Source organism: Drosophila hydei, unplaced genomic scaffold (assembly GCF_003285905.1).
Source record: "Drosophila hydei strain 15085-1641.00,03,60 unplaced genomic scaffold, DhydRS2 tig00008114-arrow-pilon, whole genome shotgun sequence".
NCBI lineage: Eukaryota > Metazoa > Arthropoda > Insecta > Diptera > Drosophilidae > Drosophila > Drosophila hydei.
Window position 1 is genome coordinate 7,954,440 of NW_022045827.1, and position 27,849 is coordinate 7,982,288.

At 36.9% G+C, this 27,849-nt stretch overlaps 2 protein-coding genes across 2 annotated transcripts; one reads left to right on the forward strand and one right to left on the reverse strand.

Annotated features, from left to right (window-relative positions):
* Positions 1-1,129: 1,129 nt before the first annotated feature.
* On the reverse strand, positions 1,130-2,077 carry LOC111596108 (trichohyalin). Its single transcript, XM_023310170.2, has one exon. It carries the CDS (start codon positions 2,012-2,014, stop codon positions 1,145-1,147), a length of 870 nt encoding a protein of 289 aa, XP_023165938.2. The 5' UTR covers positions 2,015-2,077; the 3' UTR covers positions 1,130-1,144.
* Positions 2,078-17,123: 15,046 nt separating this feature from the next.
* On the forward strand, positions 17,124-18,110 carry LOC111596089 (ficolin-1-like). Its single transcript, XM_023310149.2, has 3 exons — positions 17,124-17,277; positions 17,343-17,930; positions 17,993-18,110. Exons 1-3 carry the CDS (start codon positions 17,147-17,149, stop codon positions 18,108-18,110), a joined length of 837 nt encoding a protein of 278 aa, XP_023165917.2. The 5' UTR covers positions 17,124-17,146.
* Positions 18,111-27,849: the final 9,739 nt, after the last annotated feature.

Genomic DNA, 27,849 nt, shown 5'->3' on the forward strand with positions numbered 1-27,849 from the left:
AATCATTGCTTTGACAGTTTGAGTGCTTGTTTTAGTATTTGTGCTTTTGATTATGTGACGTACACACACACACATACACTGTCGAGTGTATAGACATGCGGGCCACACACACGCTAGCACACTCACACATGCATGCACGCATACATACATGCGAAGCGCATCAATTGATACACTTACAACAAATTGTTTGTACTGAAACACGTGGGCGGGCATTTGGAGATGGGAGGTATGGGCAATGATGGCAAGCGTTTGATTGATGGAGCCTCGACCTGAGCCATTTTAAATGAACAAATTGAATGTGCGCACATGTGTGCAAATGATTATTGAAATTTAAGAGCGTCTTCAAGCAAAAACACACATAAGCAGCTTCTATATAAGAGGGATTTAATTATCCCTTCTAGTGCTCTGCTTGTAACTTGTGTTCAATTATGTCTAGCATAAGTTATCAAAGGCAATTCTGAAGGCAAAGGCTGCTAAGTCAAACAAGGTTGTTGCCCTCTTACTTCAAAGCGTTAAATATGCCTCAAGTGTAATAGGTTTTTAGCTGGCAGTAGTAATTGAAGTTGGGCGCGATATATAAAGGAAAATTCTTTAAGTAAACATTTTAATAAATAATAAAGTTAAATCTTTTTTAATTTAATATTTAGTATACTTTTAATTCTTAAGGAATATATTGTTACTAAAGTAAAGGGAATATTAGATACAGCTGTTATTTAGTCTGATAAGGATCTTATTGTTTTTATATGAAATATAGATTCATATAATTCTTAAGCTCTCAGTAAAATAAAAGCCAAGTTTATGGAATTTAAAAAGTCGCCTTACTTAGAGAGACAACGTCCATTAGTTTTAATTAAAGATTAATAATCAAACTTAAAAAAAAAATATATATAATATAAAATAATAATAAAAGAAGTATGCTATACTTATATATATTTATACTTATACTTAAACTCTTAAATATAATGAACTCTTTCAGTTCCATTTAAATAATTCACCCACGAACTCTCCTTAAACAAAAGTCTACTATTAATTCTGAACTTCAATAAATTTATTATATTTACGAACAAGAACACGAAACTCGAAACCAAAAACAATTTAAAGATTTGCAATAAGCACATCAATTATGGAGAACAAGAAACGACTGCTAAGGCTCGACACCTCCGCGAAATTGAAACTTAAAGGGATTGGGTCGAGCACGGAACGTGGCTAATTGGCGCTGCTTTTGAAATTCTTCCTGCTCGCGACGCTTGCGCTGCTCCTCCAGCTGCCGACGCTTAGTTTCCTGCGCCTGATGCGACTGCGCATTGAAGATCTTGCGCTGTTCGGCGCGCAGCTCCGTGGACAGACGGAACGGCTTGATCTCCAACTGCACTTGAATATTGGCTGGCTTGAGTGGAGCCCCTTTAAATTTGGGCACCGGCTTAGACTTTAAGCACATATTTTGTTTCTGCTCCTGATCGCGCTGCTGCAGCAGCTGCTCAATTTTCTGCTTCCGCTTGAGCAGCATTTGCCGCGACGTTTTCAGCACATTCGGCGTGATAGCAGAGGTGATGCGATGCACGACTTGCCTGTTGGCCAACTGACGATGGGCCTGGCTAAAGTTGGGCATTGGACGGCTGCGGAACTGGCGCAGAGCACGCTCCTGCTCGAGGTGCTGTGTCAACAACTGCTGTTTCTTGCGCTCGTAGATGTCCTTGAAGTGATAGGCCTGCGGTGGCGAGCAGTCCTCAACAGCCGCTGTCTTCTCCACTGCCTTTTGCCAGCCAGGCTCAACGGTCTTCAGCAGATTCTCGAGCACAGCCACCTGTTTCTGAGCGTTTTCGTAGACGATGCTCTGGCGTCGTTGCAGCTGCTCCAGGTCCTGTTCAAGCAGCTGTTGCTTCAGCGTTTTCTCATCGTCCTCAAACGGCAGGGAAGCCTCGACCTGCGTCTGCAAGTTCAGTTGCTCAAATAGCTTCTCAGTTGTCTCCAACGCAAACTCACTGCAATTCGCCTCAAATTTCAGTTCCGACATTTTACTCGAAATGTATTTGCTGTTGCTCAGATTCTAAAACGTTTGTGAATGTCTCCAGTCGTTGCTTCGAGTCCCATGTGCTGCTCATTAACAGCCTACTTAGAGGCGAGAGCTCATGAAATTTGTGTGTTGGGGCATTAGTGAAATTTCATTTGAATTATTTAGCCGGACACTCTGCATATGCCTCTATATAGATAATGTATAAAGTCTTGACTGGCCATCAAACTTGACTTCCATCTACTTTGTCTCGTTCTGTCTTTCCGCTGCTCTCCAATTGCATGCGTCGCATTTACTTTGCGCCGTCTGTTTCCTTCTTGTCCAACTCTCTACCTGTCCAGCTGTCCAACTGTCCACCTGTCTGTCCCTGTCAGTCCACAGTCCGTTACGGTACGTCTATGTGGTGTCAATTTGATTGCAAAGGTAATTCAAATAATCTCATCATACACAATCCAGCTGTCTATTCACCTGCCCAACAGCCCAGCTAGAAGCCAACTTATAACAACACACACATCCTCACACACACACACACATATGTGTAAATTCACACATATGTATTTATTATGTATATATGTATGTATAAATGCATATTTCCGGGCTCTGTCAGACAATTTCAATTTTCAGCTGCTGATTAAAATTTTATTTTAAAGCTATTGTAAATGCGAATCAACTTAAAAATGATTGAAAAATTGAATTGATTTAAATTATTTTTAAATACTTTAAAGATTGGCGGCTCTTGCTTAATTACAGTGAATAATACTTTTAAAATTGGCATACAATTTCAATGCTTGAACTTTGTACATTGGTCACTAAATACAAAATAAGTTGTAGTAAATAGTAGTATTAGTAGTAGATAATAGAAATGAATAACAGTAGTAGCAGAAGTAACAGACAGTAGTAGTAGATAATAGGAGTAGTAAACAATAGTAGTAGTAGATAAAAGAAGTAGTAGATAATAATTCTCTCCAGTAGAAATAGGAAATATCACTATAGTAGTAATGGAAATAAGAAGTAGACTAACTAGTTGTAAGACTAAAAGTAAAATTAAGAGTACAACAAATGGTAACTAATAATGAAATCAAATAGTATTGTAATATTAGTAGGGTAACAAGTAGTAAAAAGTAATAGTAGTAGAGTAACAAGCAGTAATTAATCGCAGACTTAGTAGGCAATACCTACAGATAGTATTAGGGGTAATTCTTCATTAAATGCTTTCCTCTTTAATCTCTAACAGCAAAGTGTGCAAATTCGTTAATCTAGCACATTTTGCTGATTAGGGAAACGTACAATAAGTCAAGAAGCACGCAGGTGGCATGCTACAAGTTGCAAATCAAGTCGACTAACTACATACAACTGCACTTGATTAGCACTATGTAAATGTGAGTGTGTGTGTGCCTGAGTGTGTGAGTAACATGTGTTAGGAGTATATGTCTTAACAGGAGACTCGTATCTCTGACTGAACGCTTGTTGATAACTTTTTAAAAGCACTCGTCGCCCACAGCCGCTGCCCGTGGCACGCCCAGACGCCCACACACATACTCGACAGATTAACAACGTTGCTTACAAAATAAAACTTTGGCTTGTAGTCGAACTTATCTCTGATAGCCATTAGTAAGGCAGAAAAGTTAACAATGAACAGACGAGGGCCAAAGCCAGTAGTAAAAACTTGGCCACTGATAAACGTGCTTCACAAACAGAACCTTGGCCGGGGTAGGAGCAAAAGTTATCCCAAAAAACTTGCCGCAAAACAAGCGGAAAAACTCTTTTCCTATCTGCGATAATTGCTTCTTAGTCGAAGAAATGTTTTCGCATCGCCAAGCCCCTCGTCCCGATCTATAAGTTCGCATGTCTAAAACAAAGCGCGCCTCTTGATTAGTTTGTGAATGTAGCTGAAGTGCGTTAGATGGGGCTTATAGAGTTCACTCCTCTATGATTATCCTCCACAGTTTTGCAATTAGTGGACGCATTTAAAAGAGATTTTCCTGATTAGGAATCAAAAGGCATTCGAAGCTTTCATACTGATTGAAAAGCCAGCTGAATCCCAAAAACATTTCAAGAGCAGCCAATCCTTAAAACTGAACAGAGATATGAGACACACACACGCACTCATACATAGGAACAATGGGGTAGCTGGAGGCTGAGCTCCGTTGGTTACGCTCAACAACGGACAAAAAAAAGACATACACTGGCGAGCAAAACTGTAACACACGTTCAATGTTCTCACTTCAACGGTCTGTATTATCTTTTCTACTTTATGCATGATAATGATCATAGTCTTGTTTTGTTAGGGAAATATTTGGCTCTTTTATCTATAAATTTGAAGACATTTGATTAGCAATAAGAGAAATACAATAGCAAAGAGTAAAAAAAGTCAAATGTTACAGTTTTGCACTGCAAATATTTTTAAACAAATATTTTTATTAAATTTTTTTTAATAACGGGTCCACAGCCCTTTTGATTTTTTGAGGTTGTTTATACGGTTTGGCATACTTTGCGTGTAGCGTCGCACCATTTCAGGTGGAATCGAGTACCAAACGTCCTTCGTTCTCTCTCATAACTCCATCCTGCCATTTGGAGGGGCCGCATATTTCGCAAGCTGCGATTTCAGATGGCTCCATACATTTTCTATGGGATTCATGTCTGGAGATTGCGGTGGCCACTTCATAGTTTGAGACTTTTGGTTCAATAACCAATTTTTCGCCAAATGGGATGTGTGCTTTGGGTCATTGTCTTGCTGAAAAATGCAATTTTCAACAGCCAGACCCATGTTGCCAATGACTCCTCCCAAATTTTCTTGAAAAATTTTTAGGTATTGCTCCTTACGCATTATACCATCAATTAACACTAAGGGCCCAACTCCATTTGTACAAATACAGCCCCAAACCATTATGGACCCGCCACCGTGCACCGCACTGTATTTGCCGATTGGACTGTGGGATTCCTAGTCCAATACCACGTCGTCTGTCTGACTCAAAACGATTAATTTTAGTTTCGTCTGACCAAATAAACTTGAAAAAAATTTTTGTAGCATTGTTTAAGCTTTTTATTTGTAACTTATGGCATGCCAATAAGCTAGATCCCAATTTTCATGCATTATAGCAAAGTTTCTACGCAAACTAATGTGCCTTTTAGCTAGAAATGGTTTTTTTTTTCTTTCATTGGCCTTAAGCCCCAATCTGCCGAGACTGCGACGGACTGTCCACTCACTGGCATTTAAATTTAACACATTAGCAGCTGTTATTGGCGTAAAGTCGCGATTGCCTGTAACTAAGTTAGCCAAGTGGCGCGTGTCACGTTGGCTTAAAAGTCGCGGTCGGCCTCCTTTATTGATTTTAATGTTTTCTGAACTGTTTTTGTTTTTAACACTGCACAGTCATGTGGCTAACACCAAATTTATTAGCCACTTTCCTAACGGATTCGCCCCTATCAATAATTCGATTATTTCCTTTTTCTTTTCATCAGCCATCATAATTATTTTGCAAATTGACTTAAAATGATCAAGGTTTATCGATTTAAACAAAAACAAATAAGTTTTAATGGTAAAAAAAGCTTTGAAACAAAAGTAAATAGGTTTTGCTCTGCGAGTGCAAAACTGTAACATTTGACTTTTTTTACTCTTTGCTATTGTATTTCTCTTATCGCTAATCAAATGTCTTCAAATTTATAAATAAAAGAGCCAAATATTTCACTAACAAAACAAGACTATGATCATAATCATGCATAAAGTATAAAAGATAATACAGACCGTTGAAGTGAGAACATTGAACATGTGTTACAGTTTTGCTCGTCAGTGTAAAATGCTACGAGTTTTGCTTCCTCGCATTCTTCTCGAATCATTTAACCCGAGCGCAATTTTCATAAAACGAAATTATTAAAATTGTTGATTCCAGCAGCAACCGCCAGATGTTTCCTATACATATTCACATGTGCATGAATATGTGTGTGTGGGTGTGGTTAAAGTGTTTAGTCCAAGCATTTCATATCGCTAACTTTATTAGTTTGGCTGTCAAACATGAAAAGCTTAAATAACTCGGCAAATTCTTGAAAATTCATTAGTCCAGCAAAAGTAATTTAAATGTCTGCTTTTCATTTTTATCATTGATTACTCTGTAAGTCTGTGTTAGAAACGAAAAGTAATTGTGAAGTTATTAACTAGCATGGATTGATTATAATTTTTATGAATCTTTAAACTGCTTTCTTCTTAGATCTAGGATTTTTTAAGCTAACCGAATGTCTAATAATATAATAATAATATGTCTTATGACTTACGATCTATTAGCTCCAAGAATGTTTTCTATGCTTAAATAATTCAGAGTTAAGGCATATTTTCCACTGAGCCATGCTCAACCCTATATACACAAACATTGTCAAATTACAGGGTATTTTCCAGTAAATCACTTCAACCTTACTCAGCTCCCACCTGTCAAAAACAAGCAATTGAACAAAATGTAACAAAAACTTAATCGGAAATTCTTATTGAATTTTCTCTATAACAAATGTAATTCGATTCTCAAATATTTCAAATTTTTCATGTTTATTTGCGTATGTATGTCTGCACACACCCACACATACACAACAAACATATATATGTGCATGCTTGTCGGGTTGCATTGTAAATAATTGTGGTAAATACTTTTGGCAGAAATTTACAATCAGAATTTGTAGGAACTTACTTAACAGAGAAACGCATAAGAAAGTTAACTGAAATTGCAAAAATGAATCTGGAAATCGCATTAAAAGTGCTTATCAAATGTATTAAGGTTTTTGAATTGCAATTGAAATTTTACAATGGGAGACAATTGCAAATGATTTTCATTCAAGTGGTCAACAGAAATGCATTATGAACGCATAATCAATCAACATTGAGTATTATTAAGAGTAATTCGTGTATTATTGAAGAGCTAGTGACATTTTAATACTCTGCTAGCAAATTGACAAAGAGTATATTGGACTTGTCAAGAAGTCATCCCCTTTTATGTAACTGAAAACTTGTTTCTAGCAAAAGAAAACCCCTCTAGAGAACTTGGCCTGATTGATAGCCACGTTTCGTTTTTGATGAACGAGTATTAGCCAGTGGTTGACACCCGCTTCAGCTTGTTTAAAATAGTGTTGGTAAATGAATTCATTAATATGCGAATGCGAACGTATACACTGTCAATCATAATTATTGATTCTCCATTAGTAACTCACTTGTAATTTATGCATGGCAACAAAAAGCTTGTCGTGTTGAAAGGCGATAAAAAATCAATTTAAGTGTCGGCCAGTGCCATAAATTCTGCTTTATACATCACCAGATAGATAGACAATGCTATTAATGAATAAAACAAAAATGAAAATAGTTAAAGCCAGGATAGCAAAAAGTGAATACACTTTGATGGATTATTACTGTTACATATGTGATAAATGTCATAAATGTAATAAAGGTTATATATATTATATATGTTATTTATTATACTTAAAAAACTTAATTTTTAATATTTTTAATTTTTAAATAATTATCAAAAAAATTTAAAGTCCAAAATAAGTCCTTCAAAAGATTATTTTTGATGTCTCTGTTATGCATTTCATAATTAATTGAAATAAAAAAGCTACATTGGAAATTAATAAGTTAATGTATATTATCTAATCTTTCAGATTCTTGGAAATGCATTCATGAATGATTCAATCATAAAAAGCCAAAATGAAACTTAAAAAGAACACAGAGAATAACAAATATTTATTTCAAAATCTTTTCGCTTAATGTTTCAAAGTATTTATACATTTCTTTCGCTTCACACTTGACTTTCAAAGCCAATGGAATTGGCAGTTCGATATATTTGTGAATACAAAAAGAAACCCGAAATTATACAATCTACACATTGGAACGGCAGTCGTGTTAAGCTGCCATTAGGCTAGCATTTGGGCATTTGTATGTCATTTGCTATCAATATTTATGACATTGCTTTGCTTTTATTATTTGGCAATTAATAATTTGTGTGGGCCGAAATGAAATTTCAGTTTAATTTACGACAATGAGCAGTTGGAACAAAAGAAAAGCTAAAAGTCAAATGCCAGGCGAAATGCATTTTCTTGTCAAATGTCAAAAGCAGAAATGCAGCAGCCCGGCTTTGGGCAGTCAGATGCAGGCTGGGGTCCTACTTGGGAAAGCTACAGAGTCCTTGGACGCGGTATGCAACAGCAGACCAATAAACAAAAGCATTAAACCCATAAAACAGGGAACATGGCACTCACGAGAATTAACACTACATTATTCACAATGCAATTTCGAAAAAAATGTTTCAACCCGAAACGGATGCGACTCGGCGAATGTGAATGCGAATGTGAATGTGAGTACGTATGCAATGGCTCACTTGGGTGCCTCACATTGCCTGCGGCTCGGAGGGAGGCGCACTTCTCTCTACGGGCTGCGCCGTCTGTGGGCTGTGGGCGTGGCAGCTGCACCTTTCGCTGAACTTTTATTGTTTTTCATTTTTATTTTGTTTTGCTGGCAAAAAATGTGAAAAATTAAAAATATTGTACTGTATGCGTGCATTTATATATGTATATACAAATTTCGTTGTATTTTTTACCGGCGCTGCTTTTATGCATATTTCCCACAACACATTTGGAGTCGAGCAGCAGCGCTTAAATCATCCAAAAAGGGGAGCAGCAGGAAGGGCCGGACAGGCACAAGCCCGTTTGCAGTTAGTTTGCCACTGAAGTTGGGCTTAACCCATCAGCAGCAGCAGCAGCATCATAGCTCTGCCTGAGGTGCATCTGGAGCCCATACCCAGCCTCAACCCAACCCAACATCCAGTTCATCTACCAACCTATACCAACCGTGTTGATTTATGTTCGGAGTTTGCGTTCATTTATCATTACACTTGAAAGCATTTCCGCTTTGTTCCTTTTATTATGTATATATGTTCATGCATAGATGACGGCTGAGCGTGGGCAGCTGTAAAAGATGAAAAAAGGTAATACTCTTAATGCAAGCTATGTTTTATATTTTGCTGATTGTTGTTTTTTATTGCATCTGCCAAATGGGCTGCTTATCATCAATGTAATCGCTTGGCGGCACTGCAACAAGTAAAGAGCAAGCTTAAATATTAATACTCTTTATACTGACTACTCTTCACTTTTTTTAATTTTTATGAAATATATGGTGCATTTTTAAATTTACAAAATTCAATTTAAAAAGGTATAAAATCTTTTTATTTTTTTAAAAGTGATAGTATTTCCGCTGATTTTATTTCAGCGCCAGTATAGGTTATCAATACCAGGTTAGTTTTAAGATTTACTTGACGCAGCTCCATTTTATTATAAATTATCTTACGTATACTCAATATATAATAAAAATTACACAATTTTATAGAAATACAACCTTTACACAACCTCAATATCGTCATGAGTGCAATTATCAATCATGTCTTATGAAAGTTCATTGCACAGCTGATAGCTTTGAGTCTGAGGACATTCTTTTACATCCTAAGCCAACATTCAGATAAAGAATATAGAGTATTTAGACTGTTATAGTTAAGAATTCTTTCCCTGAAATCCTTGAAATAGTTGACTATTCGACACAAACCTCGTTTGTTTTTTAATTTTCAATCCTATATAATATCAAAGCCAAAAACTACAAACTTATTATTTGCAGACTCTCATAAATCTGTTTAGATACCAGAGTTTCTTATTCAAAAGATTGACAAAGCAAGCGTACGCAAAAGTTGAGTCTGAAATGCCTCTAGAACCTTTGCAGCTCTCAACGGCTGTCAGCTCCATCTGAACTACATTTCACCTACATATATGAAAGCTACTGTAACTACCACAAAAACACTGCTTATAAATCAAATCAAATGAAAGTTTGTCAAAACACTTTCATTTTAAATTTAAAATTAAACTAATTAGAGTGTCATAATTTGTGCTTATTTAAATTTAAATTAGACAAAAAAAAAGAGAAGTGAAGTCTGTCTGCTAGCTGAGAGATAATTCAAATATTTGCTTGTAATTAAAGGCAACAATTTAAAGCGATTCCGTAGGCAGATGAGAATTTATCATTGGCAAATTTAATGTGAGGAAAACATGAAAATTTCTAATATTCATAACTAATAAATTGCCTCTGGCATTTTTGATGCAGTTCTTGGTTACATTTTGGGCCAGGTGCAAAATTAATATGCGTTATCTTTGCATAAGTTGTGTGCATGTGACAAATAATTCCCACTGATTTACAGCCGTGCAGCAGGCGGCAAGGCAGCAGGAGGCATTTGGCATGTGGCTTGCAACATGATGCATGCAGCTACTAGGAACGCTCGGCAGGCTTAGGAGGCCCAGAATGCCAACTGCAGCTGCAATAGAATGCCCGCAGCCAAGCCAAATAGACAGAGAGAGCGAACCGGAGCCGGAAAATTCATTGCCAAATGCGATTACCGTAAAGATGAAAATTGAATTTATGTATGTAGGAACAAATAAGCCAAACATGCATGCGGACGAGAGCCAAGGCAACACATTGCATTTGATTAGTTAATTAAAACCTCGGCTTATATTTGCGAAATGAACTCAACATTTATTAATATCATATAACGTGCGACATTGACAAACGTCTGCACTTCAAACACAAAGCCTGACACAGATATTTAATTACTTAATTGAACGCACAGACCCAGCCGGAGCTGCAGGCGTTAGATGGCAATTTTACAGAAATTTTACTCTGTAAATTTCGTTGTCTCATTTTGCATTTACATAACACGAGTCGCTCTCTCCAATCTAAATTAAAATCAACGACCAGCCAACATTTGCATTAATTAAGCTCATCCGCCTCGCTCCAGAAAGTATTGATTGCGATCATTTCTTTTCACCGGCCAGCAGCCAAATGGACTTTTGTTATATCATATCAAAAGCTGAAAATGCAGCACGGAAAGCAACGAAAAAAGAATTGGTGAACGCTTGATCGAAGGCTACTGGACTGACACATACCCATTGAAGACACTTTTCTGACTTGCGGTTAAGGCTGAGGTCAAAGACAGCTCCTTAAAAAGAAAGAGTAAGGTAGACAATTTAGTCAATGAAAATGGTTATTTAATAAAGACAGTATATAACCTATAGAAATAAGATAAGAATACTATTAGGATCCAGATGAACTCCATTTTTCTTAAAAAGTTAGATCTTAGAGGTGCGCAACTTTGAGATTGAAACATTATTTTATTTGATATGAAAATTTAATTTTGGAATGATCATCAGAGCAACTCTAGCAAATTATTGAAATTTTGTATCAAAATAATGGTTCTGTTCATCAAACTTATTTTTATAAGGGGTAAAAATTAAGTCAAAATTAATTACATTATATATTATTATATATATATTATATTAATGTCATAATATTCTACCCAAAAAAAATTTATAAGTAAAACCCATACTTCATTAAGCTTTTTCTTTTCTTAGACATATAGATTTTTTCAAATATATTTTTGGATTGATACAAAAATTCAAAGTGAAAGTGTTGTACAATTACTTAAATGAAATACGAAATAAACAAAAATCTGCTCTTACATACAATATACATTTTCAAACCGAAACTCGGCTTAAAATACCATATCTCTCACTTTGTCTCCCTATAGAGAACGAAGCCCACATTGTTTAATTTATATTATACTAAATGCAATACTACCGCTACAATTTGTTTTCGATTACAGGGTATTAAGAGCAAATGCTCTCAACAAGTTCATTTTCCATGCTATGTAATGGCTCAGGTAATAAACATAAAAACTAATTTCCCCCCAAAATGCCAAGAATGTTAATCAAAAGATTGTCCTGTTAGATTGCGGCGTAGCAACAACAGCAACAACAACAACAACAGAATTTCTACGTAAGTGTATGTGTGTGTGTGCGAGGGGTGTTTGGTAGGGTCTGTGGTTTCTATTTTGTGGTAATTTCCGTTTATGTTTTTGAATTTTTTACTCACGGCTGCGCAAACACAACTGACTGCTGATGGCTTCTGTTCGCCAACAATTTTCCCAGCATTTTTCCCAGCATTTTTCCAGCTACCCTGCATTTATACCGGCTGCTAGCAAACATGACCAAATTGTTGTCTCTGCTACATGTTGTTTGCTGGCATTACTCGTATTTGCGTTTCTGGAATTTAAATTTTCTGCTAAAATTGACTTTAATTAACACCCGGACAGCAACTCAGCTTGCGCCAGATACGCCTCTAGTTAGATGGGCGGGGCAGGTCAGTTCTATTTGGAGTCCATATGAAGGCGCACTTAAAGTAAAACATCCAAAAAAAAGTCCCTTTGCATTTTTTCAAAATGAAGCGACAAAAATTCATATTTTCACACAAAATTTTAGTTATTCAAAGCTTCTATGCAATTTTTAAGAAATTAATAACAATAATTCAAACCGAATCTAGCATAAGACTTAACTACGTATAGATATAAAAACTTGGCAATTATTCATTAGAAAATTTAAAATTTTGTCTTCTTAAAGAATTTAACAATTTATTCAACTGGTCGAAAAATGTTTGCAAAAGTTAAAAAAAAGTGTTAAAATATTTTTGCAATATTTTTTTTGACTATGCAATGTATGATTCCAAGCCATAGATACTATAGCTAGGCAAATTTCATTATAGCATAGTCTTAAAATGAAACTAAAAAGCGCAAAAAGCGCTTCGGTCAACTTAAGAAAGCTGCTCTGTTAAATTCTCTCAGAATTTGTGACTTTTCTGGAGAGCCCGAAGAAAAATTTCATTTGCAATTAAGTGTGAGCAACAAGCGGGTGCTAGACTTTTGCTGGGTATTGAAAATAAATTCAAAAACTTTAACATTTTTAGCGACTATGTCTTAAGCTTGCCAAAGGAAGGGGAGTGGCTGGGCTGATAAAATGCCTTGTATTTCATTTTCAGCGTTTAGTGCATTATTCTGTGCGTTGCATGTGTGTGTGTGGGTGTCAGTGTGTGTGTGTGTGGCAGCTGGCTGCCAGGTAAAGTTAGTGTTACCTTGTTTGCCGCCAGTGAAGAAGTTTTGCAAGTTGTCGGCAGGCGCTCGTGTTGCCTAAACAGATTAAACTCTGAACACATGTGCGCCTGCAATTTTACGCGCCGTCGCTGCGCAGGCTTCCGCATCCGTTGCCGTTACCGTTGCCGCTGCCGTTGGTGCTGTTGGTGGTGTTGGTGGTGTCGGTTGTTCAGCCACAGCCACTGCCAGGGGCTTCACATAACCGCCACATTAATTCCTAGTGCCAGACACCTTTCTCGTTAGCGGTTGGCCCCAACTTATTTAATTTCACAAGCAGCTCCAGCCCCAACTTTAACTCTACCGCCCCGCTGAAAGTTAAATAGCATTCAAATTCAAATTGTTGGCATTTGGTTGGCTTATTTAATTATCGAATATGTTGCCTGCAACAGTTTGTTCAGTTTGTGGACGACATTCGCTCAAACTTGCTCACGTTCCACCTGACCCGACCTGGCCACTGGGGACACTTTTTTCCATTCTTTAATCTTAATTCTTTCTTTTTATTTTTGCAAAATTTATGCCCTGTGTAGGATTTGCACGCAAGGCTAACGAATGCGCATACGTGCGATCACGTAAACTTAGATAAGGTACGAACTATGCTGGATGAATGTAATCGAGATATCTTTCGAATGCTTACTCCACTTTGCAGCGAAGTGAATTATTTAACAAGAGGACAAAATAGTTGTTGCCAACTTTGTGAACTGCCTTTAAAAATTGCTATAAATTAAAAGCTTAAAACAAAAAAAGCAAAGCATTTTTTCAATATACTTTTGTTGTAAGTCAAGACCTATTCTGAATGTGAAACTTTTAAATATATAATAAGACCTGGTCATTATCGCTTCATTTATAATGAGAATTTTATTCTTTAAATGCGACACGAAATATATTTATTTAAATTGAAATCGAGCGGCAGCCACTAGCCATCCACCCACTTCAGTTACAAATGATTTTAATGTAATGCAAATTTCAACTAAACTGAAATAATACAAAAAGACTTCCAAAAGAATAGTTCGGAATTCCGGCATCGAAGGCGAAATGCGACTTTTGACTGAAATGCCTTCGGCATAATTAAGCTCTGTGTGGAATTTCATTATAAAATTCGCAGACATTTTGCCAGATGCGAACGATTTGACGCTCTTCAGCTCGTCTTCTGGCTGGGGGCAAAAGTTTTCCAATGCAGCGACCTTAACTTGAGCAGCTCCTTATGTAGTTGTAGTGCAATCATTTTGGCTTAAGCTGAATTTTCATTGAAATCGGCTCGTTAAGCGATAATTTTCCTTATGAAACTCAATTTGCCCAACGGTTCAATGTGCGAGTGTGTGAGAGAATGTGTGTGTGCCCTTTGACCGAGTTGATTTTTCACAATTTCCGGCCAGGCGAGAGCTGCGCTGTCGACTGGGCGGAAACGTAATTTGGCTTTTGGCCATTATTTTCGGCACTGACCACAAAGCCAAAGTCCGTTGCAGCACCCAGCACGAGCTGGTTGGTTGAAGAGCGGCAGAACGACGGCTTGGCGCCTCATCATAATCGAAGCCACGAAATTGAAGTACTGCGGCACACAATGCGGTTTCCGTTGACTGCTGATTGGCTTCCGTTTCCGCTAATTTTTGAAAGTCGGCATCGATTCACGGCCCGCATTGTTTCAGCCATATCCAATGGCAACTGTTGTTATTGTCCTGGCAGGCAGGCAACAAAGCACCGCCAGCTTAGTTGATTACACAGAAAACTTGCCCAAAAAACCAGCAACTACTTATACCCGGCTGAGAGTTGTAACAAAAGTAATCCTAAAGCAATATCAGCTTTCTAGCCATACGCAGAAAATAGAAAAAGAACTGCCGAAGGAGTTAGAAATGAGTTGGAAGTACTCATACGTAATTATATGGAAGGCTAACTGAGCTTTAAAAGGCATATGCTTATAAAAATAGTTTTAGAATGCTTGAAGAAAATATACTTTAATTAAATAATGTTATATATATAAAAATGTTTTGTATGTTTCGTACAATAAAATTCGAAAGCATAGGCTCTCTGAAAATTACTATTTTAAATATATATATTTTTATATTTTCCAATGCGAATTCAGCTTCCAAAGTCTTAGTCTTATCGTCATTTCATAAATAAATCAGATTAATATTTAATCACAGACTCTAATAGTGTCCAGCTATACAACATGCAATTTGAATACTATTTGAAATTTTCCTCTAAATTGAGCAAGAAGTGAGAAGAGTGAATTGAGATACAAACTGTGCCCGAGGCAATCGTTGCGATTCATGTGCGTCCGTTCGGTTGGCTCATTTTATTGCTGCATATTCTTTATGTAAGCATATCAAAAATGTGTTTCCAAATAGAAATTTAAAACCTTATTACTCGCAAGGCAAAGGGAAAAAATGAAGTATATATATACATATATATATATATATATATAAATATTTTATGGCAAAAATATTGCAGCTGGAAGAGGGACAATATATGTAGATACATTTAGCCGAACTGACCCCATGCCCGGGCACACAGCTGGGTCAGACTCGGACCTGGGCCAAATCTAGGCGCCTGCACGGACTCCTCGAACACACACTTAAAGTCTAAACTCGGCGCATCGCCTTTTATTCTCTTCGTCTTTTTTTGTTCTGTTCGCTTTTCTTTCTTTAAATTGTGTAACAAATTGTTCCCCGAGGACGAATTTGGATTAAGTAAAAAAAGGGTTTATTTACGATGCCATACATAACACGGGGCCGCATCGACCGGCTGCAGGGCCTGTCTGCTGTGCCTTAGCCCGAACTGGCCTTCACTCAATGTTTTCTTTTTTTTGCCATCCTTTTCTTATTTTATTTTCCCCCTTTTTTTATTACGTGCCCAATACTCAATTTGGGGCATATTTAAATTCATCGTCTATTGACGGCAGCCGGCGGGCATTTCGTATGCACATGAAAAGCTAAAGTTGGCAGCGTTTCGGTTAGATCTATTGAGTGGTTATTTGAACTGAACTTTGAGGTTGAATTCGCTTCATTTTTATGTTATTTATATGTGTACGGCTGGCCCCTCAGACCAAAGTGTTGAAGCAAAATGAAATACAAGCTAACCAAAAGGCAAATTTGCCAGGCCAATATTATACAACATAAATTTCACACACACATGAATATTATATAAATATACATAAACTTATATACGATACTTACATATGTATCTTATGTAGGTAAAAACTTGTTTACCAAAACGCTTAACTGCCTTTTCTTACACTGCCACATCAGATATTTGCCCTGATAATCAAACGAGAGGGAAAGAGAGCGAGTGTGAGAGAACAATTTAGCAGCAGTTGAGTTGAGATGCGCGACCCGGCGGCATCTTGATAATATTTCGATTTATACCCACGCGCTTTGCAGCTACCCCAGAACAGCGCCCGGTTTCTGGTATTCGTTGTCATTGTTTTTAGCAAAACAGTTTTAACTTTTTGCCACACAACCGAAACTGTCAAACAGCGTAAACTTCAAACTGAAACGAGTCGGAACTGATGGCACCTGAGCTCCCAGTTGAGCGCCATGAGCCACGACCTATCCGAGAGCTGGAAGCCGCCCCCCTTAGTAGCGGGTTCATTTAGTTGGGCTGTCAAGGCTTTTGCGCTCAATTTGGCAGACAACAACGCAATCATTGCGAATAAGTTTTCAACTGTGACGCCAGCAAACGTTCACCTACATTGACAGCGTATCCTATTACAGTATTTTTTTACTGTGTGAATCCCCAGCTATAGACATATGTATAGCTATAGATATAGCTATAGATATAGATATAGATATAGATATAGATATAGATATAGATATAGATATAGATATAGATATAGATATAGATATAGATATAGATATAGATATAGATATAGATATAGATATAGATATAGATATAGATATAGATATAGATATAGATATAGATATAGATATAGATATACATGTATACATATATATATAGACAAACATATACATAATGATAAAGAAACACTTTTAAATTTAAATAAATAAACAATCCTTAATTAAAATTCGTTGGCAAGTAGATAATATTGATATTGGTTATCTTCTAAATACACATATAAATTCTCCATAAATACAAGACTCCAATGGAGATCAGTTCAGTCAGATCGAGACCTCTATTGCTTGCGGTCCACAAGATGTTTGTTCATTCGACTTGTGTTGCTATTTTAATTATTTTATGTAGTCTTCGCTGTGATTGTAGTCAAATATACGGTCTAAATGAGACTAAAGCCTTAATTGAAATAAAAGCGCAGTTGGCAGAGCTGCGGTGGGTTCCTCATGGAGTATGATTAACTAATGGATATTTACAGACAATTTCCACTTGTTTTGTAGATTGGAGGAAGAGAAACAAGGAAATCAATTAGAAGAAATTTTATGGAGACTCAATCCTCTTAATATAGGCACATATAAACGCAGTTGTCTCGAAGCAGCTCCAGCTTCTAGCGGTATATTCATGATCCGTATACCAGGATATAGTAATCAGCCGTTCAAAGTCGTCTGTGAGGAAACCGACCACGGCTCTGGTTGGACTGTCATTCTACGACGCCAGGACGGCAGTGTTGACTTCTATAGGAATTGGAATGACTACAAAAATGGATTTGGTAACCTGAATGGAGAATTTTTTCTTGGCTTCGACAAGATACATGCATTAACTGCCGATCAAAGTCAGCAGTTGCTTGTGCTACTCGAGGACGGCGATGGTCAGAAAAGGTATGAAAAGTATGACAGATTCGCAGTGGGTGATGAGTTGGAGTCCTATGCCTTGCACACACTGGGAAAGGCCGAAGGAAGTGCTGGTGACTCGCTAAGAAAACACCTTGGTCTTCGATTTTCGACCTATGACAAGTCGAACGGTGTTGACCCTCGAAACTGTGCCGTCCTTTACACGGGCGCTTGGTGGTATCAGAGATGCCATGAAAGGTTTGCATGAATTGAATGTTTCTTCTGTTTTAAAAGCATAACTAACGGCATGATTTGTCTAGCCATCTCACTGGAAAATATGGGGATAACACCAGTGGAAAGGGCATCAATTGGTTCTCTTTTCGGGGTCACCTGCACTCACTGAAATATGCCGTTATGATGGTACGGCCGATTAAGTAATGATTGCTTTTGATTTTCTTTACTTCATTAACTGAAATAATAATTATACAAGAATGAAAGAAACTTGAAATAAAACAAACCTTCCCTTCAGGAATGTTCGACTTTATAATACTCTGAGTTCTCCTCAATATCCTAATTTCCCGTATCCATATATATCCTTCCCTCTGGGAGTCAACTCTTAGCAATGTGTATTATTTCAGCTGAAAATGCGTATTCGATTAACTAATTAAGAAATACACAAACGAAGCCAATTAGCTGAGCTGAGCGGAAATTAAAAAGACAAAAATGCTGAAAAAAGTAAACAGAAATAAAGCCTTGAATATGGTGAGCTGTAGAGTGCATCTGCTTACCTGCTTTACCTTTCTTCGAGTCGGCACCTATTTGGCTTGGCAATTAGCATACTCCTGTGCACTTGTGCAACCAGTTGCGGCCACATTCGCAATACCATTGAACCGCAATGGAGGCACATAAAGCGCGCATTGAAAATTAATTGCAGCTCTCTGCCTGAATGTGTGTGCCCCATGTGCAAATGTGAGTGCGTGAGTGCTGAACCGTTTGAGCACCGTCAATCTCCTTTTCGCATTGTTGATGACGATGATGTAGCCGCCACTGCCAAAACAGTCAGAGGAGCTGGCAACGGTAACCAGCGGCGTGGCATGCAGCCGTCCAAAACCCGCTTCGCGGTTTGCCTTTTATGAAAAATTAATTTGCTTTTTGTGTTCAGCAATAATATTTTACTCTTTTTTTGCGGTGCCGCTGCACCCCAACCCTACCCAGGGTATACGCCTTGACTGTGCTGCCAATCAGAGCGTATGATTAATTTTTCGTCGCAGTGCCCACCAAAATTTGTTTAATGTGTGTGTGACTGGTTGATTGTGTGTGTTTTCGTGTGTATTACATGCTCTTTTCTGTAAAGAGTTCAAATGTCTTAAGCTTTAAGCTAAACGTTTGTTTTTCAGCTCGTTTTTGGGTGAGTTTTAACGTACCACATTTGAAAGAAATTTCTGGTGTACATCAAATTGTTTTCCAACTCTGATAAATCAGCCATCATAACGTTTCTACATTTACGTGCTGCAGATGCTTAACTGGATTATTTATATTAATTAAAAATAAAAATAAAATAAACATAAATAAACATAACATGCTGAAGGAACGAAAGAAGTGTACTTGAGCTTAAGAACTCAGCTCTAACACTATGTTTAGCCGAAGGATACACACTACAGTCAGTCACACTACTCTACGCACTATACTCTACAACTACACACTACACCCTACAATTGTACCACTGTCACTTGAATACTCACTCACACAGCTAGATATAACCACCCCTCTTTATCACTTTCATAGAGGGTATTTAAGCGAGGCGGCCGCAGCAGCAGCTTGAGCAACACCCAGCAACACTTTCCATGGTCATGCACAGTTATTTGCAACACAACAGACAACAGACAATGCATATTTCTGCAATGCCACAACGAGGACAAAAAGTTGGTGGCAACTTCTTGGTAAAGTTTTGCGAATGCCGCGGCGTCTGCTCGTTTTCTTCTTCATTTTTCTGTTGCTGTCTTTCTAGAGTTTTGCGCTCGCACACATTTCACATTAGAAAAACCACAAAATTATGCAACACAATATGAAATGCATTTGAGAGACAAGTGAATCTTGTCAAGTGCCACAGTGGCAAGCACGAAGCGACTCCGGCTCCGGCTCCGGTTCCGGGCCAGGACGGGCAGACGGCAGACAGCAGACTAGGACTCGCAGTAGGACTATGGCCCCAGCGTCAGAGCAGAACACTTGAGTTGGCGCTTTAATCAAAAGTCAAATATTTCATGCAATGCGACAAGCATTCGTGAATGGCTGTGTGTGTGTGAGTGTGAGTGGATGGGTGCTTGGGGTGTTTGGCCTGCTTTGGGTGGCGCTGCATCTGCTTTAACAGCAGGCAGCTGCTGTCAGCATACAAATGCAATGCTGCTAACCCACACAATAGACGCCAACGAAGACGACGACGACGACATTCACCCCGCCTACAAATTTGAGTGGCTGAAAAATCTGGAAAGCGGGATGCAGTGGCTCGGCAGCTGCCTCGCATGCCTGTGCACTTGCAGCCACTTTGAATTTGGATGGCAATGGGCGGCGCTGCTCTGCACGGCTCTTTCATGGAAATTACATTTTTGCATTCTGGCGTCGCTGCTTCTCAAGTAAATGCAAATATTTCTCATTTCTTTTACAATACAAGAAGAAAAAAACTTATAAAAAAGGCAAGAAATTGTCAAATGTATTCAAAATGTGCGCCGCATGCGAAATCTTTTTGAATATTTATACACAATCGCACACACGCATTTCATTTAAATTCCAGAGCAAATGATTTTCTTGGAAATTTTGGGATTACAGCTACAACATTTCAAGGCCAATTCTAACAAATTGGTTTAAGCTTCAATGCTCGACTCGCAAACACAAATTGCCTTTGATTCATTTTCACACATTTTCCATGTTGAGACAGCTGCAATTAAAAAGTAGCTCAGATTCAAATATTGCAATTAAAAAGATTTTAAGTTTGATCAAAATTATTTTTACTATGCGAGATGTCAGGCGTACGTTAGGTAGCTTGTTTGAAATGTAAGCTGTCGAAACAATGATAATTACACAGGTCAATAATTTTCTCTAAAATTCTGGTAATCGATAAGCTAACTTTTTGTTGCAGGAGACATGGCTTTGAGCAGGCTGCAAAGTGAATGTTGGACAATAGTTCATTAAATTCAAGAACTTTTTTTGTTATTTATATGTACTTTTTTTAGTAGAGTAGTTATAGTTATAAGGTAGTTCGCTCGCTTCTTTACTTTATTTAATCATATTCCTCTTCTTATTAAATAAAATTCAATTCCAGCACAAACTACAAGTAAAACTAAAGCTTTGCTGTTCCCCTCACCCGCTGTCTCCGCAATATGCCTTTAATTTCTACTCCAATTCATACTTGAACTGCTCTCAAAGCTGATCCATGTACAGCCGCATTGGCCTAATCTAATCTCCATCAGCTTAGCTGTAAATTCCCTAAAATGTAGCTTAAATTTTTGTGCTATTTGTAAATTGTGACAATGCAGTGTGCAGTCGGGCGTGCACACAATGCCGAGGCAATTAATTACCAATGCATTTATAATTCCAAATTGTGGCTTTGGTTGAGCTGCTTTTGTGTGCAGTTCATATAGAATTTTTAAAAGGTTTTTTTTTTAATTAAACTAATTGTGCCAAAAGAGTGCCCACAAAAATTGAAATACAAAAAAAAAAGACACAATTGTGCATAGAACAAAAGAAAAATATTTTCAAAAAGTTATTCAGCCGAAGTCCGAAATTAATATTGTTTTTATATATATTTTTAATGCAATTATAATAACAAATACTGTTGCATTAGATGTATAACACACACACTCACACTCACTTACTCACAAAAACCAAAATGAATGCGCGCACGTGGCGTATGCGTAATGCCATCAAGCATACACCCAGCACTTAAATAATGAAAGGGTTTAGGCCATAAAAAAGAATAAGAATAAGAATAAGAAGATACCTAAAGTCGTTGACGCACTTCATTTACGTTTTTATGACTAAATTTTATTGTTTTTGCCTTAACCCTTTTCTTTTTTTAATGCTAAAAGCAGGCATTAGCCTGGAGTAACTTGGGCTTAGTTCTTAAAACGTATTTTTTATGGCCAAAGCTTTTCGCTCTTATCAAACTGCATAATTGGCGTAATTAAAATTATTAAATTTCCCCAATCTGGCTTTTTCTGCATTATTTACAAAGATTATTCTTTTTTAATGCGAATTTGTATTTAATTTAATTCATAAGTTACATAGCTTGAATCTGAATGATACTTCATTTAAAACTCAATTTATGATTATTTCCACACAATTTAATTTCGTAATTGATTTATTCATTTCATTTTGCTGCTTATCAGCAACTATGAGAGTGACAATCAAAGCAAGGAAATATATACACATGGTATCACAGAGAGAAAAATGCATACAAATTGAATGTGTTTTTTGTGTACTCTCTTTTGTGCTCTATAATATATAAAGGCAGGTATAAAAACACTCACGTTAACTTGAAATTCGTTTAAAATACTGCGTTCGATTCGTAAAAGGGTTGCTTCGCCCAACAGAATTTTTATAAATGCAAGACATATAGATTTAAATTAATCTACAGATTAAATTAAATTGGCTATCTACTTCAAACATGTTTATCATCAAAGAACTAAGTACAGAACAACAAAGAATCGAACTTGTTATTATCTTAGACTATAGTATAGACCATTTTCTGTAAGATTTTGTAGTCTTTCTCTACAAAGAACCAATTGTGTACAGGATAATTTTTTTTATTAGAATTTTATGTCAGTTTCAGTTAGTGTACATTATACAGTCTGCCTATATCATGAACTTTTTTTTTAGGATAACAGTCGGTCACATACGTCAGGAAGAAATTGAACCTTTTGCCTCGTTATAGATCAGTCTTCTTCTAGAAATTACAGGATAACAGCCAGTCGACCATGTTCATCGACTCTCACTTAAAGCTGTTTGGCTTTTTAGGGCTTTGTTGCTGCTGAAAAATAAACAGTTGCGTTTTTCATATGATTAAATGTTGAATGGGCAGCAGAGATGCTGAATTACAAACTGATTAAAAATGTATGCAAATGTGTACGTAATTAAATAAATTAATTAAGCGCCGCCAACGCTGGGCAGTGCTGGGCAGGCACAAGTGTCAGATGGTAAGGCTGAACGGGACCCCAGTCACTTGACAACCAGCCAACAAACAAACAAACTACAACAACAACAGCAACATAAATGGCCACAACTGAAATAACAAAGCAGCTGTTTTAAAAAGCAAATTGAAATTGTTCGCCATTTGTATCAGGTCTTTACAGCAGTTGTTGTTGCTGTTGCTGCTGCTGCTGTTGCTGTAATTGTGCAGTTTATTTTACCATTTCCCATTCAAGTGCAAATTAAATGCACAGCAACAGCAGCAACAGCAATAGTAACAGCGACAGCGACATCGACGACCTTTGTCCTTTGACACGCCACAGCAGCTGCAGTTCATTTAACCCTCGGGGACAACTCACAGTTCACTTCGCCCTCGCACTTCATTTTGCGCTCTTGTCATGTCATCAATGTCACATAATTGTTACCGGATAACTAGCCCCGGAGCCACAACTACAGTTGTTCCTAGACTGCCCACTTCAACAACTATTCAAGCTCTTTGCCAAATTGTAAATTTCATTCGTGGTCCTGCATTGGGATTTACTATTCCTTATTTATGATATTTTTGTACATTATTTATTATATTTTTGCCAAACACCAAGACCAAAATTTATTGCACACAATTCCAATTGCAATAAACCAAAAAATATTCAAATCCGAAGAGACTCAAGAGGCGAGTCATAGGGTCATCAATTAAAAATATATATTTATTACTATAAAAAATATTAAAATTGATTTAAGAATTTAGAAGTAAAAAAAAATTAATACGAATTTAATTTGCTAAATATTAAGATGGCTAAGTGACTAATTATAAAAAGTTAAACTTTTCTTATTAATTTATTTTTTTATTTTAATTATAAAAAGTTAAACTTTTCTTATCAATTTATTTTTTGTTATTTTTTAATTTTTTTTATTTAGGAAATCCTTTTTTTAATTAATAATTAATAATTTAATGTGATTATTTAAAATATATATTTAAATATATCTTAATATATAAATTTTAAAGGCAATCATTTTTCCATCTAAGCACATAAATATCTTAGGTAATAATCTAAAAATAAGAACGTAAATCATGCTGTTAACATTAGCGCATGTTTGTCTGCTTACAAACGCGACATGGCTAAGGTTTCAATTGCTGCTCAAACCACGCATCGAAAAGTCTTATACAACCACCCTTGCTGGCATAACATCAACCCCCACCATGCCTGCTCACCCCGCACTCAGCAACGTTTACATTCCACACGGCAACAATTTTGTCGCTTTGCTCTCGCTTATGTTGCGAGCAGTCGTGGTGGCTAACGTCGTTTGAATCTGAGCTGCTAACCGTCTGTGGAGACTATTAACAGAGTCTGTTACTAACAGAGACTGTTAACAGACAGTCGTTGAATGCAATTGGGGTGGTTGATGGATGGGGTATGAATTTAGGTGTGCTTTATTTAATGGGAAACTGTCTAAGGAGATAGCTATATATATTCCTGTTCCGATCAAATGTGATTTCATATTATATACATATATTATCCAGCTGAACTAAACTTTTTAATTACTATTTTTATTTTTTTTATTTATTTTATTTTATTTATTATTTTTTTTAATGTATTTATTGAATTAAATAAATTTCAGCTTAAAGCCGAATGTCAAAGTTTGACTAACTGATTAGCTGAATATATCTGGTTGGTAGATGCATGCATAACCAATTTCGACAATTATCTGTCTGACATTTTAATGGGCAGCAGCACTATTTGAATCAATATGCAAAGAACAACACATTTTGATTAAGCAAAGCCCAGCAAATGCCTGAATATTCAATGCAATACATGTTCGAGAGTCTGGCCAGAAGAAAACCGAACCCAAGCATCATGCTCATCATCAAATTGGATTGACATGTGAGATTCAGCTTGCATTTTGTCAGGCCAGCTCTTTGTATGCACATATGTGTCAGTGTGTGTGTGTGTGTGTAATAGTGTTTGTGTCTATTCATGTGTATGAATCATGTAGCCGAAGCCATGTGAACGAACTTCGGCCGCAATAAATTCTAAATTGAACTAAACTAAGGAGCACACAGCACTTACATTTCCAGGCAGTCCTTTGAATCAACACACAACTAACTGTGTGTGTGTGTGTATCCCTGGGGATTGTAAGTTCAGATTGCATTGCGTTTATTTGCAAAGACTTCACTACGAAAGTCAATTGACTCAATAAATTATTTTTAAAGCAATCAATGCAGCTTTAGCGAGAAAAAACTAATTCAAAAAATTTTCAGTTTATATGTAGATATTTGCACCATATGCACCAATACACTGGACGAAATTAATTGTCGCAAAAGATATATACAAAATATTATATATTATATTTTTTATAATAAACTATATAAATGAATAAATTTTATATAAAATATTGTTTTGAATTCTAAATTTAAAAAGGCATTTGAAGCCCTATCAAAATTTCATTTAATATAATCCGAAATCGAAAGCTAAACTTAAATTATTTTCTTATTATGCTTTGACTCGTGAAAGATGCTGTCTATTCATTCAACCTAAAGCCACACGAGCAGCGCAACAGACAATGTCTCGCAGCCACAAATATACGTATTTTAATTGTGTTTGAGCAGCAGGTAGATGGGATAAGCAGTTTGATATATATTCAATTAATATGTGCAACATGACAATTGGGGCGGTGTGCACAGTGGGGCAATGCTTCAGTTGTGAAATTAGCCAAATTATTGGAGTAAACAGGGCGAGTCGACAAGTCGTCTTGTTTGCGCTTAAAATTTAATTTCACGCACAATTGAGTCCATGCATAATTTTGACCGGGGTGATAAATTATTGCTGTTATTGCACACGGAGGCAGGCGCACGCACAAAACAAGAAACAGACCCCAGAATCGACCGCAGGCAGACCCGGGCAACCGGCGCCCGAGCAGGCGCTGCAGAATAATGACCCCACCTAACGGCGCCTACTACCCAAAGCCCTTCTGATGCAGTCCTGCTGCATTCAGAGCGTCGCACAGTGGGGCAGGTATGTACTAATGTGAACAGAAATAAATGTGAGTCAACTTGTACAAAGCAATATATCTATTCTAATTTTACTCTTCTTGCGCTACTCTCTTGCCTCTCTTTCCTCTCTTCTCCCTCCTCTTTTGTCTTCTATCATCTCTCTTTCTCTTTTCTCTCTTCTATGTTTTTTTCTTTTCTTTTTCTTGCTTCTCTCTTCTTTCTTATTCCTTGTTTCTTCTATCTTTATTCTTCTCTCTCCTTTCTATTGTCAACATTCTCTTTTCTATCTTCTAGCTCCACCCTTGGCTCTTTTCTCTGTTTTTCACCGTACCCCTTCTCTCTTCTGTCGTCTTTGTTTTTTATTCTCTCTTGTCTTTCCTCTTTTTTAACTTCTCTCTAGTCTCTTCTTTGGGTTAATTTCTCCCTTTCAAAGGCTTCTAATCTTGACACTAATAAAAAATATTTAGCTTGTTTTTAACTAAAGTAAAAGAAAGTTCCACTGTGCTTCGTGGTTCCTGTCGCCTGTGCGGCTGCTCGTTTGCTGCGTTCATTAATTCGCTGCCATAAAATAGCCTGCGGGAGGGGTAGCATATTTTGCTTTGCTTGCATTTGCATACTTTCAGGGAGTAGGCACCTGTTACCGCGACCAGGACGTGGTGCTCGTCCTGGTGCCAGCCGCAGTTCAAACTCCGCATACGCCTACAACACATGTCTGCTCATAATTAATGTGTAAATTGTAAAGCTGCGCTCGCCTTCCTTTCCTTCGCTGCGGCCGTGTACAACCAGCTCGACAACAAGTGAGTGTGCAGGGAGAGGACGAGAACGAGAAGAGACGAGCAGTAGTAGGGGGCATTCTGTAGGCAGCCCTATTCTAGTTAATACAAAAACAACAACAACAACAACAACAATGGAAACAACAACAACATCAATAAACGACTCTGACCTGGTACATGCTGGGCCAAAATGCGTTTTGACGTTGCGCAAAGCTTAATTGCATTTGGCTCTACGCTCCATGGCCAGATCGGTGCACCTGGACGCAGGTGGGCCAAAGCGATTTGGCGCATGGACAACGACAATTTATTTATGCTTTCCACGGGCTTAAATTGTTTTACCTTGACTACGATAAATTAATGAACTTGCAAAGCGACTACAATATCATATTAAATCAACATAGAAACAAAGTATTTCTAAGGCAGGTCGAAGAATAATTGCATTTGATGTGTATATAATATATATACGAGCAGGAGAAGTATTACATGAAAATTTTACTTCTATATAGTAACGTATGCAAGTTAAAACAAATTGTAGCTGAAAATATGGTTTGATTCAAACAAATAAAATAAAAATTGTACTACTCTAATATATAATAACTGTTTTTTTTCTGATATACTTAAGATATTGTTTCTGTACTTAAGATATTGTTTCAAAACTAAGTTATGAACTAAATTATGTTCCCAAGCTAAAATATTTCCATAAAAAAACTAATCGACTATCAAGATGTTTCCTAGATAGCTAAATAATCTAGTTGGCAAATCTTGCACGAATTATTGAAGTTGTTAGTACTGCTAGTTTTCTAATATTATAAAGTTTGTAATATATGATGAATACATAACAAAAGGATCTACAAAGGCTATTGACATTAATGTCTATAAGTGAATGAAAATGCTTAAAGGATGCAGAATTAGGTACAAACGATCGCTCTGCTTGCATGCATATAATGATATATACTTTAAGGGTTTGCTATAGTTTCCTATTACATAAACCTAGTCAAATTTTCAAATACAAAAGATTTTGCTGCAGAGAAAAGTAATTTTCTATATTATAAGCAAAAGTTTTCAGCATTCTTTCTCCTCCCCAAATGATCCAAAGAAGCATCTGCAGATATTAAACAAAAAGCTTCAAAAGTTATATAAATAAATATTTATCAATACAGTTATATTTCTTATAATTTATAATTGGTTACACATTTCCTATTAAAAGTATTAGAAACTATTAAAAAATGTTGAT

What these genes read in the sequence shown, in the direction of transcription:
- LOC111596108 (XM_023310170.2), bottom strand. Translation starts at nt 2,014, where the DNA reads ATGTCGGAACTGAAATTTGAGGCGAATTGCAGTGAGTTTGCGTTGGAG.
- LOC111596089 (XM_023310149.2), top strand. Translation starts at nt 17,147, where the DNA reads ATGTTTGTTCATTCGACTTGTGTTGCTATTTTAATTATTTTATGTAGT. An exon ending in GCGCAGTTGGCAGAGCTGCG is followed by an intron (nt 17,278 to 17,342) that starts GTGGGTTCCTCA and finishes CTTGTTTTGTAG; the next exon opens with ATTGGAGGAAGAGAAACAAG. An exon ending in TATCAGAGATGCCATGAAAG is followed by an intron (nt 17,931 to 17,992) that starts GTTTGCATGAAT and finishes TGATTTGTCTAG; the next exon opens with CCATCTCACTGGAAAATATG.